This window comes from Euwallacea similis, chromosome 23 (assembly GCF_039881205.1).
Source record: "Euwallacea similis isolate ESF13 chromosome 23, ESF131.1, whole genome shotgun sequence".
NCBI lineage: Eukaryota > Metazoa > Arthropoda > Insecta > Coleoptera > Curculionidae > Euwallacea > Euwallacea similis.
Genome location: NC_089631.1, coordinates 606,262 through 627,271, shown reverse-complemented (window position 1 = coordinate 627,271; position 21,010 = coordinate 606,262). Strand labels below are relative to the sequence as shown.

The 21,010-nt window shown below is 33.6% G+C and overlaps 5 protein-coding genes across 8 annotated transcripts in view; 2 read left to right on the top strand and 3 right to left on the bottom strand.

The window, feature by feature from the left end:
* Vps29 (vacuolar protein sorting 29) overlaps positions 1 to 7,405 on the bottom strand; it is a 101,622-nt gene extending 94,217 nt beyond the window's left edge. The window contains exons 1-4 of the mRNA XM_066401810.1: positions 7,154 to 7,405; positions 6,995 to 7,097; positions 6,812 to 6,944; positions 6,565 to 6,758 (exon numbers count right to left, since the gene is read on the bottom strand). Coding sequence (XP_066257907.1) covers positions 6,641 to 6,758; positions 6,812 to 6,944; positions 6,995 to 7,097; positions 7,154 to 7,324 — 525 coding nt within the window. The 5' untranslated portion in view covers positions 7,325 to 7,405 and the 3' untranslated portion in view covers positions 6,565 to 6,640. The remainder of the gene's footprint in view (positions 1 to 6,564; positions 6,759 to 6,811; positions 6,945 to 6,994; positions 7,098 to 7,153) is intronic.
* On the bottom strand, positions 319 to 4,654 carry Snr1 (SWI/SNF related, matrix associated, actin dependent regulator of chromatin, subfamily b, member 1). Of its 2 annotated transcripts, XM_066401602.1 has the most exons (8): positions 4,458 to 4,654; positions 4,157 to 4,347; positions 3,937 to 4,096; positions 2,825 to 2,972; positions 2,556 to 2,767; positions 2,312 to 2,499; positions 898 to 1,025; positions 319 to 537 (listed from the first exon to the last, which is right to left on the bottom strand). In XM_066401602.1, exons 1-8 carry the CDS (start codon positions 4,536 to 4,538, stop codon positions 530 to 532), a joined length of 1,116 nt encoding a protein of 371 aa, XP_066257699.1. In that variant the 5' UTR covers positions 4,539 to 4,654; the 3' UTR covers positions 319 to 529. The 2 variants fall into 2 exon arrangements, with proteins under 2 accessions (XP_066257699.1, XP_066257698.1); XM_066401601.1 differs by lacking the exon at positions 319 to 537 and having other exon boundaries at positions 764 to 1,025.
* Coq5 (ubiquinone biosynthesis protein COQ3, mitochondrial) lies at positions 5,230 to 6,476 on the top strand. Its single transcript, XM_066401808.1, has 6 exons — positions 5,230 to 5,470; positions 5,531 to 5,680; positions 5,731 to 5,886; positions 5,949 to 6,126; positions 6,182 to 6,293; positions 6,350 to 6,476. The coding sequence occupies exons 1-6, from the start codon at positions 5,323 to 5,325 to the stop codon at positions 6,449 to 6,451; spliced, it is 846 nt and encodes a 281-aa protein (XP_066257905.1). The 5' UTR covers positions 5,230 to 5,322; the 3' UTR covers positions 6,452 to 6,476.
* A 243-nt stretch (positions 7,406 to 7,648) lies between the features above and the next one.
* LOC136416422 (protein turtle homolog B) lies at positions 7,649 to 11,015 on the top strand. 3 transcript variants are annotated; one of them, XM_066401581.1, is made up of 6 exons: positions 7,649 to 7,973; positions 8,679 to 8,927; positions 9,029 to 9,204; positions 9,570 to 9,699; positions 9,926 to 10,072; positions 10,121 to 11,015. In XM_066401581.1, exons 1-6 carry the CDS (start codon positions 7,916 to 7,918, stop codon positions 10,282 to 10,284), a joined length of 924 nt encoding a protein of 307 aa, XP_066257678.1. In that variant the 5' UTR covers positions 7,649 to 7,915; the 3' UTR covers positions 10,285 to 11,015. The 3 variants fall into 3 exon arrangements, with proteins under 3 accessions (XP_066257678.1, XP_066257680.1, XP_066257679.1); XM_066401583.1 differs by having other exon boundaries at positions 7,650 to 7,905; XM_066401582.1 differs by having other exon boundaries at positions 7,650 to 7,973; positions 9,950 to 10,072.
* Positions 11,016 to 19,155: 8,140 nt separating this feature from the next.
* sll (slalom) lies at positions 19,156 to 20,699 on the bottom strand. The gene has a single exon (XM_066401508.1). The coding sequence runs from the start codon at positions 20,582 to 20,584 to the stop codon at positions 19,280 to 19,282; it is 1,305 nt and encodes a 434-aa protein (XP_066257605.1). The 5' UTR covers positions 20,585 to 20,699; the 3' UTR covers positions 19,156 to 19,279.
* Positions 20,700 to 21,010: the final 311 nt, after the last annotated feature.

Below are 21,010 nucleotides of genomic sequence, written 5' to 3'. Positions count from 1 at the left end.
CCGTTTCATACTACAGGAACACTTACGCTCCATTCAGGTCAAGCTCAAAATGTAATATTTGAAAAGAAATTGAGGTGTTCACATTTGTGAGCGTCACGAATTTTAAATGAGTAGCGTGCTCATTCAAATGTCGGAGTCACTAGACCTATGATATAAAAAGTGCCTTTATTTATCATCTCGCTACAGTATAATGGAAAATGTGATAGAGACAACAATTTTATATTTGGCAACATCAAAAAACTGAAGGGGCAATGCGGTTTTGCCGGTTCGCTTCAGATTGCCTAACATTTGCTACTGGAAAACTCGAAACAAGTGATCTAATAAGTTGCTCTTTCAATTTATTTATTGGAATATAATTTAAATATCATTACATACATTAGCGGATTAAATAGAAATTGAGGCAAACGGTAGATTATTCCCATTTGTTTGGCTTGCTCCGTCTTCGCTACTTCTGTCCATTTCAGCGCAGTCCGATTCTCCCAGAAAGGAGCATCCAATTTTTGTTATCTTGTAGAATGATTACTTAAAATCATATTACTAGAAAATGCCAATTTTCATATAAGCTTCTCAGAAAATACCCTTACTCTTGTTCGATTAAGTTAAAAGGGAAAAACCCCAATTAAAGTTCGCAACTCTGTCAGATTTAAATGATTAAAAATCCCCAAGCAGCGATGCCAAATTGTTCCCAATTTAATTGAATTCGATTAATTACTTCAAATTAAAATACTTAGTTTTGTTTTCTGTTTAATAAAAAAAATAAGTGTAATTTGAAAATTACATTTATTTGATTATAAGTCCCAATCATTATCACTTTAATCAATTAAATAAAAATTACTACACAGAGATAGCATTACGCAATATATTCTTAATTTTTTTTCAAAATCCTCATTTACCAACCCGGTGTGGTATTAGCCAAGCGGCGAATTCTTCTCGTGTTTCTGTCCTGATCCCTGATCTTCTTTTCCATTTCCGCATCAGTCAGGGTTTCCAAGAACGGAGCCCATTGATCTGATTCTGATGGGGTCCTAATTACCGATAAAATGAACTGGCTTACTTACAAATCTTATTATAGTCTATTTATCTTCAAGATAAATACGAATCAAACACTAATAAACATGTCATCCATCATGTGCCCAGCCGCTAATTGATCTACACCTGCAGGTGACGAATTGTTTTACAAAGTTATAATCAGTTTTATTTTTGTTGCTTTTGTACATACCTATACAGGGTGCCCAAGATAAGGAGGGCCACTATGGGGATCTTCGAAACGGTAAGAGATACAGATTTGGTTAAATGGGAGAAAAGTTGCGTAATCAAGGGCTTAAAAAAATGGCGTTTAGAAATCGCCAAAATATTTTTTGATTTTTGAGATATTTGGGAAAAATTAGATTTTCCGATTTTACATATAATTTTTTTCTAGTGGTAATATTAAACCTAGACCAAAACTGATAGCACTTCTCTACAGCAACTTTTAATGCGCTTTAACGTGGCATTGTTAGTTTTTTAATCCGACGTTTTGTCATTGTGGAACCATCATCAACTTCATTATTTTAAATACGGTCCGGATATTCTGATATCAGATTCTGAAAGCCCTTTTTATTCTAAATTTAACGATGTATGACACTTTGCAGTTTAATTGCGTTTTAGTCTTTTTTTTTGACTCTAAACAAAAAAAAATATTGCGCACCTGTACTTAGCTTTTTAATTTTTAGAATAAAAAGAGCTTTCAGAATCTGATATCAGAACATCCGGATCGTATTAAAAAAAATGAAGTTGATGATGGTTTCGCAATGACAAAACGTCGGATTAAAAAACTAACAATGCCACGTTAAAGCGCATTAAAAGTTGCTGTAGAGAAGTGCTATCAGTTTTGGTCTAGGTTTAATATTACCACCAGAAAAAAATTATATGTAAAACCGGAAAATCCAATTTTTCCCAAATATCTCAAAAATAAAAAAATATTTCGGCGATTTCTAAACGCCATTTTTTTAAGCCCTTGATTACGCAACTTTTCTCTCATTTAACCAAATCTGTATCTCTTACCGTTTCGAAGATCCCCATAGTAGCCCTCATTATCTTGGGCACTATACATATATGAACATGATGTTAATTGCTATTTTTTGTTCCACGTGATTTTTTAAAATTTCAACTTTTAATTTATTAAATTATTTTAGCCATAAACTCACATGTCGTCCTTTATTACTTTTTAAGAAAGTCTAAATGCGGTTTTGTTTAACACTTTTGTTCTGCCTGTGTGCGTGCGCTTATCTTAATCGCGTCCATCTTGAAAATAAATAGACTTTAGACATACCTAAAAGGAACTTCCACAGTGGGTAAAGGAGCTTCACTAAAAGCGTAAGTCCTTTGATGCCAGCTTAACTGCCCTCTAATAGAGTAAGCAATTGCAGTCACAAACTCCCCACCTAAGCCCAGTTCTGAACACAATTTAAGGGCAAATTCCTCAGGATTGTTTTGTTTTTCACTCATATCCCACTCAACCTAGATGTTTTGAAATGATTAACAACATAAATTAAATTCATATTTCTTGCCCAAACCTGATCAACCAGAGAAGTATTTCCTACGTGAATATTCAACTTTATGATCACTCTCTGATCAGCATTATCCTCAATGATGCTTGGAGGTTCATTGGGAAATGCTTCCAATTGCTGTCGAATAGCCTGTGCTATTGCCGGCACAAAAGTAAGCGGGTTCAGGTCGAGATCATCACACAAAACTTCCGCAAATTGTTCTGGTGTTATTAAACTTTCTGTAAGGATAGAAACCGTGATTTATGTAGTTTATTGAAAAATTTTGTGTTGATTGCCATTTTTATTCCATGTGAAGGTATCTCTCAGTTTCTGCCCTTCAATTTCCATGTCCAATCGAATGGGCACTAATAATTCAGCTTGACAGGCATTTTCGATGTTCAACTGAGGCTCCGTGTCATCAAAGCATAAAGGGAATGTTCTCACCTGCAAAATAATTATAAGAACTTTGACCAACGGTGGAAAAAAGAATAATTCATACGTGACAAAAATTGATTGTAAGAACAAGTTAAAAGAAGACTGAATCTTACAAATCATTCCCCACTTTTTCAAACATCTATAGAGCTCGAAATCAATAACGTTTTATTTGAATCCCATATTCATATAAGAATATACTAATGTTATGTGTTTTAAATGTTGCAGTTTCAGACATTCTGTGAAACATTGTAAGGGTAAGGAATGTTGCCATATCTGTGGAACAAATCATAATGAAAGACAACCCTTATCAGAAATCACAACTGACCAAATTACAAAAAATTGCATTTGGTACTTTAAAACCACCCTGATAGAGATCAGAAATGCCCGACATATCTGAAGGAAGTACAAGGATTAAAGCAGACTATAAACTACTATTCTAAAAATGTTTTATTCAGTGATCAGCCACTATAATGTAGTTGAAATTTGTTGAAAAAGAAAATTAGAATAATTTATTGAAAGGGTCAATCTGTCAGAAATTATCGAGAAATTAAACTACTTGTTAGAAGGGCACCTCAAGTACATGTACCTGTGTATAACAGAACATTGCAAGAGGGAAGAGAATTTGAATAATGCATAATTCAACTTGGCTTTTCAGTTTTGCAGAGAAAGAAGATATAAGGAAACAGCTGTGTATTTATGTAAAAATTGTTATTTAATGGAAATTGAGAAGACCTCTTTGGACAAAAGTGTGTTAGGATGCACTAGTATTCACTGTGTGTGTGTGTGTGTGTGTGTTTGATACAGAAACACAAATGCATTCTCATTTCAGATCACCAAAGGCAAACATGGTATTTGCTAGAAATATTTGAATGTTTGTTACAACAAACAGTAAAGTATTATTATAGTATTATTATAGTATATTGACATTAAGAAATGTACAAACACACAATGGATAGACAAAATACATATTTACCTTTTTGGCTGCCACCCTGTTTCTGTTGATAGGAGTTGCCTGTGGCACTGCATCCAAATGGCTAGAGTTTGGCAGTGATGGTACCCACTGAGTATTCTTCTTGCCCTTGCTTTCCCTTGGAAGTGGTGGGTCACTGGTGTGGACTGAGACTGCTTTATATCTATTTTGGAGTGGATTTCATCAAAAGTTTGTCCACTGTAGTATGATTTAATTAAAATACTTGTCATCATTTCCTTCTATAATATCCTCTACCTCAGAGGCTCTTAGAAGGGACACACTACTTGCTAAGCAATGCTGTGAGAGGCCTAAGTCTATAAGTCTTTTTCGTTCCTCATTGGTGATGGAACGTCTGAACATTCCTGGATACTTCTTGTAAAGGGAGCCTCGGAAGAGGCGCAGGTAATTGCCAACCTACAAGCCAAGCATAAGCAAATAAAAAATGGTTTAACGTAAGAAACATAAAATTGCAAAATGGGAAATATTATGCGACTTAACATCTATCTCTAGGCTATGGTGCTTACCTCCGAACCAACGCAATAATACTCGCCATTTTCCTCAAGCTGGAAAGCAATGGGTTTATCTCCGTACGTTCTAACAGACATCTTGTTGAGTAAACTTTATTTTAAAGTGAGTTTTTCAATTTGTGGTGCCTGGATTCTGTTAAATGTTAATTAATAAAATAGACCGAGAAATAAACACAAACTTCAAACACCACCTGCAATTAAACTAGATGTTTTGACAAATAAACAAAATCAAATGCGAAACCTAACCACCAGATGGAGCTAAGCATTAGACATACAACTAGACTTAAAAGTCGAAAATCCTTTCTAATAACGGGTGACAAGTACAGTGACAGTTAACGGTTTTTTAAGAGAAGATGGGGTCACCAATTTTAATAACGGTGCCAGTAACATCCATGCCTTATAGGTACTTATATTAGTTATATCACTCCTGTTTCTCTACATGAAATACTTTCAGTAAATTGACCTGTGAATGCTTTGGCCTTTACAACAGGGACTTTTGGCATTAATTTTTCCTTTTGGTAGATTCACGGCGATTGCTTTGGAATTTCTCTACGTAAGTTACCGCTACGACGCTCAACAAAAAAACCTCCTAATCCATGCAAGTCACTTGCACTTTAGTTAAAAATCAAAACGGCCTGTTAATCCATTACCTTGGTAAAGAATTGGGTCACCGGTTATACCGGTTACACCGGTGATCATCTAAGTAACCGCTAAAATATTGCTCTTTGCTAACCTCACCATCTCTTTGTATTTTGATTCCGTATTTTCATATTTAACATAAAATTTAAAAATTAAGATATAATTTTGATTTTTATCATTTTACAGCTCGACAATAATCAAATACTATTGATCTACGACAATAATGTTCTTCATTAAATTTCATAGAATCATTACCCCCTCACGAACACTTTCGAGAAGTCTCAAAACTATTACTAATCAAAGCCATACAGAGCAGAATAGCACACACTTTGGGTTTGAAACGATTCCAGAAACCCTGAAACAGGAGAAAGGTTTGCTATATCAAAAATTTTTTCCTCCTACCATTTTCTCAATTCCTTAAAATGCTTTAGTTAACGAAGTGTTCTACAATGTGGCTAAAAAGTATGATATCATGAATGATGCTATGTCTCTTGGTATTCACCGTATGTGGAAAGATTATTTTATATGTAAATTAGGACCTGTGGTCAATACTAAACTATTAGATGTGGCAGGTGGCACAGGTATTATAAAACAATTAACAATTAGTTGATTTGCCTAAAGACTATTACAGGTGACATTGCTTTCCGATTTTTAAATTACGTCAAGGAATATGACCTTAAAAACTGCCATGTGACTATTACTGATATAAATGCTGCCATGCTGGAAGTAGGCAAAGAAAGGAGTAAAGTGCTTAAACATGATCCAGAACTCGTATCTTGGCAAGAAGGTTTTTTTTATAATTATGATCATTGTTTTGTTTTAACTTAATTAAATACTTGTCATTTTAAGGCAATGCAGAGCATCTACCATTCACAGATAATAGTTTTAATGCCTACACTATTGCCTTTGGAATAAGAAATTGCACTCATATAGACAAAGTTTTAAGTGAGGCTTTTAGAGTTTTAGAACCAGGAGGCCAGTTTCTGTGTCTTGAATTTAGTCAATTGGAGAGTTCAGTAGCCCAATGGTTGTTACATTGGCTGGTTTCTGTATATTAAATATTGATATTCCCACTATTGCAGGGTATATGATCAGTACAGCTTTCAGGTCATACCAGTATTAGGACAATTAATTACTGGCCAGTGGAAGCCTTACCAATATTTAATTGAAAGTATTAGACAATTTCCAAATCAAGTAAATTCTCCCAAAAATGTTTAACTTTATTATAATCAAAATAAATTAATTTTCAGAAGTGTTTCAAAAATATGATAGAAGAAGCAGGATTCAGACAAGTTAGTTATGAGAATTTGAATTTGGGCATTGTGGCAATTCACTCAGGTTTTAAATTGTAAATAAATCTTGTTGATTATATATTAATTTGTTATTTATTTATTTAATTTTCTATTAAATATTACAAATTATTTGAATTTGAGAAACATATTACTTCTTAATATATGCATTCGTTAATAATAGCATAGGAAAACTTAATAATAAAAAGATATAAAAATATGAATGATAACGTATGGAAATAGAACTAAAATTTAATTCTTTTTATATTCTATCCTTTCAACTTTTACATCATCACCTACAAGCTGATAAACATAAGTTACAACTGTAGTATTTTGAATATCCATAAGCACAAATGAAGGAGTTATAGTTCTGGAAATTTTGTAAAATTGCTAAAAGGTTAAATGAAATTTAAGCCAACTTACATGTCCAGTGCATTGTAACTGCCTGTGGCACTGCCTGGATTAATATAAAACTTGTTTTCTTGTTCATAAGCTTCAAATTTATGAGTATGTCCAGATATCAGAATATCCACATCTAACTGACGTTGAATTAAAGCTGTAAGGAAATTTGCTGATTTCACACGTAAAAAAAAAAGGTTTAGGTACCTAAAGCTTGAGGATCACCCCATGGAACCACTTGATGACCGTGGGAGAGTCCAATTCTAAATTGACCAACTGTGACTACTTTCTGCTCTGGATAACTTAGGTTCTAAAAAAAATTATTTTTTTCTAATGAACTTTGATAGATTAATGAAAATCACATACATCATCAAAGTCGCCCCTGACAACATGAACATCGGAGGCTAAGGTTTTTAAATAGTCGTAAGATTCTTTGGTACATAGGTTACCAGTACAGAGAATATGCTGTATTCTACCTGGCACTAAAAGTTTTTTAAATTTTGCGGGCAAACTGCTACATCTGTGTGGAATGTGCATGTCCCCAAGTACCAAGACAAGCTAAAACATCCTGTGTAAAGTTTGATTTTCCAAATAATAGAACCGATTTTTTGGTGTTTGAATACCTACCATTATAAGATTTTAAAGATATAATGTATCAAATGCAGTTATTTATTAAAATTTCTTTGAATAACGATTAAATACGTGAAAAGGTTCAAAGAAAATTGCAATTTTGTAATATATGTTTTTGTTTCTAATTATTGTTGTTTTAAATTTGTCAACGTTGTGCCAGATTGACATTGACAGTAACATTATTTTACACCATTTAGTACAATCGGGAACCATCAGTCATAAGTAGAGGTGGGATAGACTGATGCTAGGAGCGCTCAAAGCCCGTCTCAAACCGTGCTGGAAAATGGAAAATCCCTGTTAATTAAATGTCAACCAACGCAAAAGTCAAAACTGATCGAAAATTGGAATTAATGGAAAGTGCCTGTTTGTGTTTGTATCCAGTTTCCCATTAATACTTTTCATATTTTTAATAGTTTATTCTCACGTTTTTTACTTGATTTATTAACAATTACAGTTTGCAGTTACAGAATTTATATCCTAAAGATATGGTATGGAATTATGTATTTTACATTGGGATCGGTATTGTGCCTCATTTCCATTGCCCTTAATGTCAAAGGTCTGTAGTTTTCTTTTATGGAAAAATGTGTAGAATTACTCATAACGTATAAATGAGATAAGTACCTCGTTATTTGTGTGTTGAGAATGTAAATCCAAAATAAGACTTAAAAGGTTTGCCATCACACCACAAAACAGGTAAACAAGACAAAGGTGTGAAGTTGAGGTATCAAAGATGGCAATGCATTTAGTGGCTGTATGAAGGATTTAAGAATGTTATTTCGTGATACAGACAAACGTATTCAGCTTTGCTTCACAGACTTTTCACAAGAATGCAGTACTATTAGTATATTTGTATTTTATATTATTAATAAGCGTGAATTTATTTGCAAAGTCATTTTATGAATGAATCCATCTATGCATAGCCTCTTTTAAATCAATATTACACTGGCAATTTCATAATAAAATTCATCATTAGTCACATCAACTACCATTAAACTAAAGTTTTTTTATGGAACAAGTGGAATTTTGTGGGATAAGCAATGCGAGCTTCCACAATATGATTCATTCAATTAAAACATGCTTTTTTGTCTAAAGGTACAACAACATTATTAACAAAATTTAAACTAGTAAGTAGATATTTACTGCAATTACACCTGAAATGCTAGAAAAATTTAAAATGTTCACAGTGGTCATCTAATTTTAGTTGAAGTCTTTCTCATGGACCATATGTACAATATTACAGGATTTTTCAATTATTTTTTAGCTGCCACTATCAAAAAACTTTCTGTAGATATAGGAAACAACTTAACGATAAAATGTCCTCTACTAAATTCGAGAGATGTTATGTGGGAAAGAGAAGGCAAAGTGCAAAGTCACAACCTAAAAATGACTGTATTAGTAAATGGATCTTTGTACCTGCAGGAAGTTGAGAAATCAGATTCAGGAATTTACAATTGTATTAGAGAAAATGATGTTAAAGATATTAAAGGGAAGGTCAATGTCACTGTAAAATGTAAGTACTCTCCATAGAAACCATTTAACCTAAAATAACATAATTAACTGCAAACTATTTAATCCTTTCTAACATTTAAACCCATTCTAATTCACTTATAGCACCACCTTCACCATTAATTATTTCAATAAAACCTGCTACAGTATTAGTTTTACTAGTGTGGGAAGTTACTGGGACTGGTGGGTACCCTATAATAAACTTTACTGCCCAATATCGGTTGGCAATTACTAATAGTAGTTGGATGCCAGTATCTCCAAATCACATTCCACCTAACGCAGTAAGTAAGCATGGTAGTCATCTTATTTCACCTTCTTCTCCAAGTTAAATTAAATATTAATGTGTGACAGAATCTTTATACACACAGAACTATAAAAAATTTTACTACATGCCTGTTAATATCAAATAGCTCCAAAAATTATGACATTCCTACATACCACTTTGGTGTGCGTCTGGTAAAATGTTTTCTAGAACATATTATAAAATTCTAATTTCAACTCATATCTGCGTATAGTAAGGCTTTCTTACCGCAAGGTTGTAGCAAAAAATCTATATTTGTGATATGATGTGAAAAAAATGTTCCTCTCATAGTATTATTCAATAATCATTCTTTATAGTAATGTAAATAATTTTGTGATTGTTTAGAGGCAAGTTGAAATATTCAGCTTGAAACCAAACACCACTTATGAGTTTAGAATGTGGGCAACAAATCAACTTGGGCGGAGCCCATTAGTGTACGTTCTAGGGACCACCAGGGGTCAGTATTCTGAAGCAGGTAATTACTTAGTTTACTAAATGTTTTGAACTGTATTATGACAAATCTGCAAGAGCAAGCTTAAATGCTTCAAGTCTTGTAGCATGTGATTTTGGCCTATTCTTAAAGTATTTTAGAGCTTCCTTTGAGCACTTGTAGGTAGCAGCCCCGACAAGCCTCGCCTCTCTTTGCTTTCCTTCTCCATCTTTTTGGTGTTTCCCTCAATTTCCTCTTTTTTTCACTAAAGAATTAGCCAGACATTTCTTCAAAGGGGCTGAACACTTCGACACTAGATGGTGGGCCGTCGCTGTAGGGATAGTTATGGGCGCCCTGATTCTTCTTGGTCTGGGGACGTGTGTGCTTCTTTACCAGGAATGCAGGATGTCTCCTAATGGTAAATATTCTAATAATTTCGGCGTTGCCTGAAGACGTAAGATTTCAGTAGTGGAAGAGCCTGAGATTATAGAGTTGCTCCCAAACATAATTCTTAATCCGGGTTTTGAGGGTCCTAGTCACCGAAGCGATATCACCCCAGATGAGAACTGGAATAATGAAAATCCAGTTCGCCTTAATAACAATACAATCGTTCAGCCCCAGGACTTATAACGCGTTGGTTGTCTTGGAAAGTTACATCTAGGAGGTTAAAGAGGTATTTAAGAGACAAATAAGCTTTTCGTATGACCAACTTTTTACGGGAAAAAGAGGGAAGCTAAACTCTCAAAGGGTCTCAAATATATGTTTAAATGTTTCTATATAAATCCATCTTATTTAGAGTATGACAATATAAGTCCCCAGACATATCCAGTATTTTTTCAATTCAGATAAATTGTTTAAAGTAAGAATGTGCGTAATGGAACAATGATCAAACATTTTATCCATTGATACAATAAGGAAGTATGGAGCGTTTTAAACAAAACAATGGATAAAAATATAAGAATTTTTTTGCAAATTATAACTAAGTTTTACTTATCCATTGAGAGCAAAAAATTACTTCTAAATGCACTAAAAACGTTTCCTACTTCTTAATAGCCTGGCAATATTAACCACCTGGTATAAAGATGTGATATCTCTCTCTTCCTTAACATGTATGTTAAGTAAGCGTAAGTTTTCTTGAAATATTTATTATCCCGTACTCTTGAATGAGAGTTATGTTAACCTCTACATTCAACTGAATTTATATTTTCTAGTCAAAGTGTGATATTTTTTATGTTTTATATCTCATTTGAGTAATCAGATTTAAAGGTGCGTTTACACATGCATGGATCCATTCATCTTCAGTGTAGACACGATCAAAACAATAATAAATTCGTCATCCATCATGTAGCCATCCATTGATTGGCCTATATCTGCAGGTAACGAATCGTTTTACAAAGTTGGAATCAGTTCCGTTTTCCTTGCTTTTGTACGTACTTATATATACAATACTAACTGTTATTTATTGTTATGCGTGATTTGTCGATATGTTTATATATTTTAACTTTTAATTTATTAAATTATTTTAGCCATAAATTTATATATCGTCCTTTACTACGTTTTAAGAGAGTCTAAGTGCGGTCTTGTTCAATAGTTTTGTTATGACTTGTGTGCGTGCGCTTGTTTTCATCGTGTCTATCTTGAAAAGACTTTAGTGGCGGCAATCTTATGTTTTTGTACATAATGTAAACATCGACTTGGACACATGTTGAATACGAGCCCTAACAACTATATGCTAGAACAAGCAGTTATTTTTTGAAATAAATCTTCTGAACTGAGATTTTCAGTAAATTATTTTGTTAAAGTGGAAATATATAATTATTGACGTTTTAAAAACAGTTCTGAATCATTTTTGCTTGAAAATTATAAATATTTTTTTAAGTAACATATTTAAATAAGTACCTCCGTCGAAAAACCTTGACAACTAAATATTGGAACAAATAATAAATTTTAAATTAAAAATATTTATTAATAGGATGTAATGTCTTCTTTAGCTTTTATATCTGCCTAAATTCTATAAGGTATTGAGTTCATAAGACTTTTACATAAATCAGGGTTATTCCATATTTCTTATAATTTAACGCGCAATTACGATAAAGTTCGCTGAGGATTGTTTCTTAGTAGTTGTTTCATTTAATGCCAAACCGTCTCAATTGGGTTAAGGTCTGGACTATTGGGAGGATGTAATAAAATCATAACATTTTCGCCAAACCGTTTTTTGGTAGATTTGGCAATATAAGAAGTGCTGGTCCCACCAGATGCAGAGAAGAAGTTTCTGGCTGTGGTCACTGGGTTTAGCGGTCGAAGTTAATGGCTGTTCTGAGCTTACCCATGATTGCCTACGTTTCAGATTGTCAAAATACATCCATTTCTCATCGTCAGTCACAACATGATGAAGAAAGGAGTTTCTTTGACATCTTTCCAGCAGGATTTCAGATGTTCTTCAATTTTTCTTCTTCCTTTCAGTCAATTCGTGAGGCTCCTATTTTCCTTCCTTTCGGATCTTCCCCATAGCATGTAATTAATGTGAAAAAGCCTGTCGAGTGATGTTGAGAGAAGCCGCTAACTGTTCTTGCGTTTAAGCATCGTTATCATCCAATAATGCTTACAGTTCCTCTTCCTCGAACTTTTTCTGAAGTTTTTCATGTTCCTTATCGTTGACGCCAAAATCTTCCGAATTAAATCGTTTAAACCACTTTTGACAGGTTCTTAATGAAAGAGCATTATTGCCATACGCATTGACGAGCATTTAATGAGCGTCGATCGCACTATTCTTGAGGTGGAAGATAAAAAGCAAAGTTTCTCGCAAATGCGCTTTTCCGGGCACAAAAGTAGACATCTTCAAAGCTTAAACTAAAAAATGAATAAAGGTTATATGTAAAATATCACATATGAGTAGTTAGCGTTTAAAACGCGTGATGGAAAACAATACAATACGTAAAAGTTAATTTATTCAAATGAAAAAAAAACGTGGACTCATACTTGTGCACTTAATGTAACTTCTCTCGGTTTTTAAGAAGAAAGTTTTTCACGCATCATTATGATCAATTTTATGAATAACCATTTTTTACTTGATGTATTAACAACCAAACTTGGTTTGTGCTGCTAGCAATATTGTTTATTAATCGGTATTCATCTATTCCCTAACCAAAACGCAGATAAAAGCAACACTTGTTCCAATGTTCCAATATTTAGTTATCATGGTTTTTCGACAGAGATACTTATTTAGATGTATTGCTTGAAGAAATATTTATAATTTTCAAGCAAAAATGATTCAGAACTGTTTTTAAAACGTCAATAATTATATATTTCCACTTTAAAAAAATAAATTTACTAAAAATTTCAGCCCAGAAGATTTATTTCATAAACTAACTGCTTGTTACAACATATCGTTGTTAGGGCTCGTATATTCAATGTTCTAGTAGTATTGCTGCCTTAATTTGCCTGTGTAATCCAGCATTTGCACGTCGATTCGCCATTAGTTGGATTTTCGCTTTGGTGGAGCTACATAGTACGTAGTTCTTCTTGATGGCAGCTTGTATTAATAATGACCAAAAAAGTGGTTTGCAGAACTAACAAGCGGCCATTCAAATGCCTTGAAGGATATGACTGTTTTCTATGCTTACAGCACGTATTACTAGTGAAAGCGCTTATAAGACACTTTTTAAAATAATGGGTGCCGAAGGCTTTCCGTTGATGATGTTTCTTTTTCTTTAAATCAACTACAAATTTAGCAATGATATTGCATGCTTCACATTCGAGTTATCATATTCCGCACTAACTAGTCAAGTTAAAAATTTTAGTGGCGTAACCATTGACGCCATTAGTCTTAAGCATGTGTAAACCCGCATTATCAAGATTTACAGTAACGGTTAAAAGTATCTGTACACCATGGTTATCTGTGATTTTAGATTCAGGTGATTGAATTGCTGATCAATTGGCTGAATTTTGTAAACGTTTTGGTATCAACAGGACAAGATCCTTTATGTACTTTCGGTTAATTATTTCCCATTCCTCAACTATTAGTTCATTAAATACGAGATGTCCGATTTTAAGTCAAAAGATTGGTTTATTATATCTCAACCAAGAAGTACTGTAATTAATCAAAATATACGCCTAAACTATCGGCACAGTTTTGCCATCTTCATGGCAACTTGTTTATGTCGGTAGCGGAGAGCAAGAGGCAATAAATTCCCAGAAATGCATTTTTTAGTTTCTTCGGTTGTGAAAGTTTTCCCTTGCACGAAGTCATTCAAAGCCTGGAATAAATGGCAGTGAGTTGATGAAGAGTTTGATGAGTTGAGTGATAGAGAGTTTCCAAGTCCAGCTCCTGTAATTTGTACAACATTCTTTGTGTGACATGGGTTTGAGTGTTGTCTTGTAAGAGGATTGGCCTATCTCTATTGACCAATTTCGGTTGTTTAATTCCAAGTTTCCTCATAATTTCGCCCAATTCGTTACAATACACATACGCCTTAATCGGGTGACCAGGTTTCGTAAAGTTGTGGTGGATAATGGCAACAATGGACCACTAAACAGACACCATTAGTTTTTTTTTTGTGAATATTTGGTTTCGAACTGTGTTGAGGTACTTCATCTTTATCTAACCATCGTGCCAAACGTTTACGATTATCGAAAAGAATAAATATTTCATCACATGTACTAATGTGATGTAAAAATGGTTTATCTTTATGCCATGATAGTAAAGAAAGACGAACTTCAAGCCGATTATTTTTGTGACTCTTGTTTAATTCATTCGGAACCCTCGATCGAATCGATGTAGTTTCTCTAATTCGCTATTTTCAAATAACAAATTCTTACTTCTTGATCCAAATGGAGCCACAAATATGCAATTGTCTGCCAACATTAAATATCAACCATTCCTTGGTTTTTTTTGGGATCGTTGTCTTGCTGGAACATGTAATTGTTGTCCATCCCCATTTTAGCAGCACTTTTCCTTAAGATTCAGCGCAGTATAATGATATCATCTGTTTTATTTAATATACCATCGATATGAATCAGTTTTTTTACACCGTGGCCAAAAACACAACCCCCTACCGTCCCATGTTCACCACCATGCTTAACTGAAACTCTGACATTTTGAATTTGTTGTTAAGCTTGCTGCAGATTGTTCTTCTACCATCAGATCCAGATAAATTATACTTGTTCTTGTCTGAAAAGATGACGCTTTTCAAAAACCTGGCAGTTTGCTAATACATTCCCTTGCAAGGGCCAGGTGCTTCTTATGGTTAACTTCGCTGATGTATAACTTCTTCCGAGGAGTCCTACCATGAAGGTCTTGCGAATTCAAAGAATTTCTTACTGTTCTTTCACTAACCCGGTTCCAGAAGTAGATTAAACCATATTAGCTGGGGCTGATGCGCTTATTGAAGGATTTTTAAGATCTTCTGTTTTTATTTTCTGTAACATTCTTGGATCGAGTTTCGGTGAACGACCTTTACGACTCTTGTTTTCCGTTGTACATTGCTCCTCATACCTTTTCAGGATGCCTCTGACAGTGGAGAAGTTCAATCCAAGGTTAACAGCAATTTCTCTATAAGATCTTTCCTGATTTCGCAGCCAAGTCACATTAACCCTTGTACTGATACTTATTTCTGTTGTTTTCATCAGGTTTTCAAACGAAACTAGTCCAAACTTGTCGAAATAGTTTTTTTACGATATCAATGGAGTAAAAAAATATTCTAAATAAACTAATAAAAAAATAGCAATTTGAGTCAAGAAAGATCCAAACATTTTTTTTAAGCGTTTTTAATGAATTTGTTTTTTTTCAAAAATACACAATTTTGAAAAAACTCTATTTTTGATAAAGATAAGTAATACAGCTTATGCGTATGCTTTTAAATATACAGTGGGTCAAAAAAGTATTTACACACTCTTATTATTTTAAATATGTAAATGAAAACTAAGGAAACTTATCGTCATTTTAAGTATTTTAATATACAGGTATCAAAAGTTCAAGCGGATACATAGGGATTATGCCAGTAGCACAAGGATTGCATAAGTTTTAATATGCTTCTGACAAAACTTATGACGTGTCATGACGTCAAATCGATACTAATCTAAACATCGAAATAGAGACGCCGGCCGATCTGACTCCGCCCTTATAGTTAATCTTTGTCGGAGACATATCAAAACTTATGCGGTCCTTCTCTCATTTGCACAAGTCCTATGTTTCCACTTAAACTTTTGATACTTGTATATACTTAGACGACATAAGACATTAATAACAAAAGCTTTTTTCTAATTTAAGTCATAAATATTATAAAAAATAAAACATACAAATTTTGATATAAATAAGTATTTGCACAATGTGAAACATACTTAGTTAAACCAATTTAACTTAAAAAGAAAATAGATTTTGATACTTGGTAAGCATTTTGTTTGCACCAAACGCCTTCAGTTTTCTGGGCGTGGCATTAATAATAGTTTGTATGTATTCTAAAGCGATATTCGACCACTCTTCACGCAACACTTTTTTCTCTATTGAAAATGTGTCTTTTTTGAATTTGTATATCTAGAGTATTCCACAAATTCTCTATAGGATTGACATTGTTGAGATTGTGGTGGAGTCAAAATTTACAGAGAACATTGTACAATTTCTCCTTCGTCAACTTGGCTGAATGCTTGGAGTCATTGTCTTGTTGAAAATCAAAACTATTTTTTATATTTAAGTCAATAGTGCTTGGTATTAAATTGTCGCGCAATATGTCCATATAACTCTTATCGGTCATTATCCAATCAATAGAGGCCAGATTTCCTACCCTATTGTACGCCATACATCTGCAAGCTAAGGCGCTTCCTTCACCGTGTTTCATTCTTGATTTCAAATTTTCTGGCTTCAGCTCTGTGTTTGATTTCCTCCACAAAAACGTTTCCCGTCTTAATCAAAAAGGCAAAATTTACTTTCATAAGAAAACATGACGTTTCTCTACCGCTCTAAAAGTTTACTGATGTAAGCTTTGGCAAACTAAACGTTTCTAACAATTCTTTTCGGAGATAAAAGGGCTTTTCTTTGCTGCTCTCCCGAAGATATTTGCCGAATAAAGAATATGTCTAATAGTTTGGAGGTGGGCATTCCTTCCGGATGCTGTTGCGATATCAGACGCTAAAGTTTGAGCGTTAATAAATGGATTTTTTCAGTTTTGTTAATTATACGTCGTTTTTTTCGTGCGTTCAATTTGCTAGGTCTCCTGGAACGGGGCTTATTTTTATATCTCCCGATTTTTCATATCTTTTGATGATATAACGAACTGCAAAAAGTGTAACATTAACACTATTTGCTATTGTCCTATAACTTTTATCACTCTCATGAAGGCAGGTTATTCTTGCACGTTTAGATAGTTCTATTCCATCTTTTTGTCAGAATCGTTTGTATACTGATAAATTTTGAACTGGCCAAATTTGTTAAAACATAGTAATAAAATACTTATGTTGATAAAAAAACAATTTTGGTTCATACAAAAAAACATGTAAATACTTATTTGGGGTATATTTTTGAAGTTTTTGTTTTTAACATTGTATGCATATAAATATAAAAAGATATTTTAATGAATTGTATCTAATTTACCCAAATTTTATACAAGATAATAGTAGGGGTGCGCAAATAGTTTTTTGATCTACTTTATCGAGTGTTGATACAAAATTTCAATCGCCTAGATTTAAAAGCAAGCAAAACCGTGGTGTGCAGACACTTTTTGCCACCACTGAATGTCTTAAAAGTGTAAAACTTGGTGTATTTTAATTTATTTATAGCAGGGTTTTGGACATTGCAAACTAGCAAAACATGAGTTGTGAGAAGTGTTCCAAAAAATATAATGTTTGTAAATGTTCATGTATCTAAATAAATCAACTCGCCTTATCTGAAGTATACAGGATTGCGCGTGTGTGCTTATTTAATGGTTGTGTTTTGCGTCTGTGTCAGTTCTGTAGTTTTGTACAGTGCATTGACAAATTTGTGAGGTGTCCCAAAGTTTGTGGTTATTCGGAGGGTGGTATTTGTCAGAAATGGTTTTCTAATTCTTTGATTAAATTGCATAACGCTAATTCCTGTAATAGTCACATACGAGCACATGATTTCTTTGCAATTAAAGAAATCATCAAGTTAAACCATTATAAAAAAAACCACTAAAGATCTGGTGTAAGAAAGCTTTAGTGGTTGTTAACTTGAACTATTTGAAGGGATTTGGCAGTTGGACGCTTTACTCTTTTTTACCGGTGAAATTTATTGAAATCACTTAATCAGATTCATACAGCCCAAACGGGTCTTAACTAGCGGATTTATCGTTAGACCTTTTCGAAAATTTTGATCTGGATCAGATCGATCTCTATCAGTTGAGATTTTCAACCAATCGAATTGATCTACGATTGACCAATCTAATATGTCGAAAACCATTTGATAGTGATCAATTTAAATCAGAATTTTATTTCCATAAGCCCTTACTGACAAATCGGAGGACCCGCCAGTTAAGAGTGCTACTGACTACTGTACCTACTCTCTCTGGCATTTACTTTATGTATCTCTTTTTAAGGGTAGAGATAAGCGCTTATTATTAAGAAAAACATAATCAGTGCCTCTTGTAGATAGGATTGTCAAAATTTATTAGAGATTAGGCGTCGATTATAATAAGTCTTCATCCAGCTTCCTAGGGTATAATCGGTGACTTAGACTGACCGTTTGGACTGCAGATAATAATTGTTATTGAGTTATTTCTTAATAAACTCCTGAGTGAGAATAATGTTTTTGGTGTTTTAGTAGATTTATATAAAAATGCACCAAATTTCTTAACCTGCATAAGAATTCACTTGTTTTCAAACTTACTGAGGAAATGTTGGTTTTGCTTTTGCAGCAAGTGCACGTTTACTATGCAAAATATAGCAAATTCACTTTGATGTAATTACGCTTCGTCGGAAACCAATGGCTAACACTTCAAATATTGATAGGAAACTTGTATTCTCTTCTTCACTGTCATGTATAATGTGATATTTAATATTAAAAGCTATTATTATACAGTTAGCATTATTTGTTTTATACAAGTTTTGGTACCTATGGACAGCACAGCGTGAAATTAGTAATATACCTAATTAAGTGAGCTTCCAGTTGTTAGTTGTAAAGCTTCTGTTTAAACAAAAATTTCACTTTCAGCTAGGCAGATATGTTATTACTTTTTTTTAATGCTTTAAGCTTTGTGATACAGTAATTTCTTCTTAAGCATCCTTGACGTGTTTTCACACCTAGTTATAGTTTACCACTATTTCAAACTAAATTGTAATCTTTTTAAGCAATAGCGGATATTACTGTATAAGAAGGTCTGTCTATTTATGTTCAAAGAATTTAATACTTATCTCCACAATTTTGCTGTGTATTATAGAATTTTTTATGTGCAATATATAAGTCAGCTTCAACGTTTGAGTATTATTTAGTTAGGAGTATTTGCTATCCTCAGAGAACTCTTTCATTATCAAGGCAGGAAAAACGTTATTACCTACTTTTACATCTTCTATTAACCAATTATGGAAAAACAAAAAATGTACAATTATTATACAACATTCATATTACACTCTCATATAAACTAAAACAGAACAATATAATACATAGATATTTAATTAATTAATTCTTCAGTAAAGCTGCATTCTGTTGGCGAATCTTCCTTAACCTATGACCACAGTAAATCTTAAGCAAGATGCTGAAAAACACCAAAAATAATCCAATTCCACCTAAGAAGTTTATGTCATGATTGTAAATTATACAACTCAGGAGAACTGAGAAACATTGCCTAATTGTACTTATAATGATAAAAACTAAAGGTCCAAATGTGTCAATGGTGCTATAAATAAACATTTGTCCTGATGCGGAACACGCGGATAAAATTATGATGTCCAATACAAAACGTGGATATTGAAACATAAATTTCACAGACTTCAGTAAACCGCCATGCTGCAGAAGGGACGTGAATGTGAAAATGCAGGAAAAGAAGTTTACAAAGCACATCATTTGAATGGGCTTCACCTCGTAAGTTTTAAATAGTTCTCCTTGCCAATTGGAGGTGAAACTATCAAATATTATGTAGGAACACAACAGGATTACACCACTAAAAGCTGTGGTTGGATTGTTAGGTTTGTCTTCACCAGTGTCTAATAAAAAGCATAACATTCCTATTGATAAGATCAATGCAGTTACATACTCATAAAACTCATATTTTGTTTTAGAAATTACTTTACCCATAATCATGACAGGGATTGTCTTACTGGCTTTAGCTAATACTTGACTAGGAAAAGAAACATATTTTAAAGCTTCATACTGGCACCAAGAACTCATGATATTTGAGAAGGAGCAAAATACATACTTGTACAAGGGGCATTTGTGCCTCGGTTGCCTTGAGCAAAATATTACAATGGCTGACAAAATAAAGGCTAATATTCGGTTCATGAATACTAAAAACTGAGAATCTTTGAAATATGCCGCCTCTTCATTGGAATTCTCATATTTTTGAGTCATTACTTTCTCTTGAAGTATTCCCCATAATAAGTATGAGACTTGAAGTCCTATGAAGTAAAACATCAATAATGAGGCATTTTGCAGTGGAGTCCTAGTGGTTTTTGATAAGACGTGTGTAGGGGGTGTGACTGAAGGCAATTCATCTTCTCCAAAACATGTCCGAATTATTGCCCCAATTGGTCCACGGCCACTTACATTCAAATAATTAGTCTTCTTGATGTAACGGTAGATCAAATAACCTGGCAGGAACACGGTTGAGTATCCCAAGATGTTTCTTATTCCGTGCACCAGCCATGCCGAGTGCTGAGGAGGGTTTTGAACAATATCTAAGTCTAGAACTAATAAATTTATAAAATATAATCCTAGAGATGTTAAGACGATTATCAGCAGAATGGCCAATTCAACATTACGGGCCATACTTTGTTTGTTGGATATATTTGCATTTTAATTAAATGAAGCATTGTTTATTAACATTTTTACGCTTTTTTGTAAGATAATTAAAACATAACGAAAGGCGAAAATAAAGTAAGGAATTTAAGTTAGGTTAAGTAGAAATTGAGAGGCCACGTCATTTGTCATATGATGACAGTTACGTGATGTGACCTTGAGTGCTAGAAATGACGGAGTAGAGTGAAAGTGTTTATTTCTTAAGTATTTCCAGTGAATAAATGGTTTCTCTTGAATGGTCTGACAGGGAGCATGCTTTATTATGAGTATTATTGGACAGGTAGAAATTTAACATGAAAATTCGGCTGTGATCCGCAGGGGCGTTAGGTAAGAAGCCGGACCTGACACACTCAAAAGGCGCACTCTTCTGTTATTTCTGAATTCGACCCATTACCT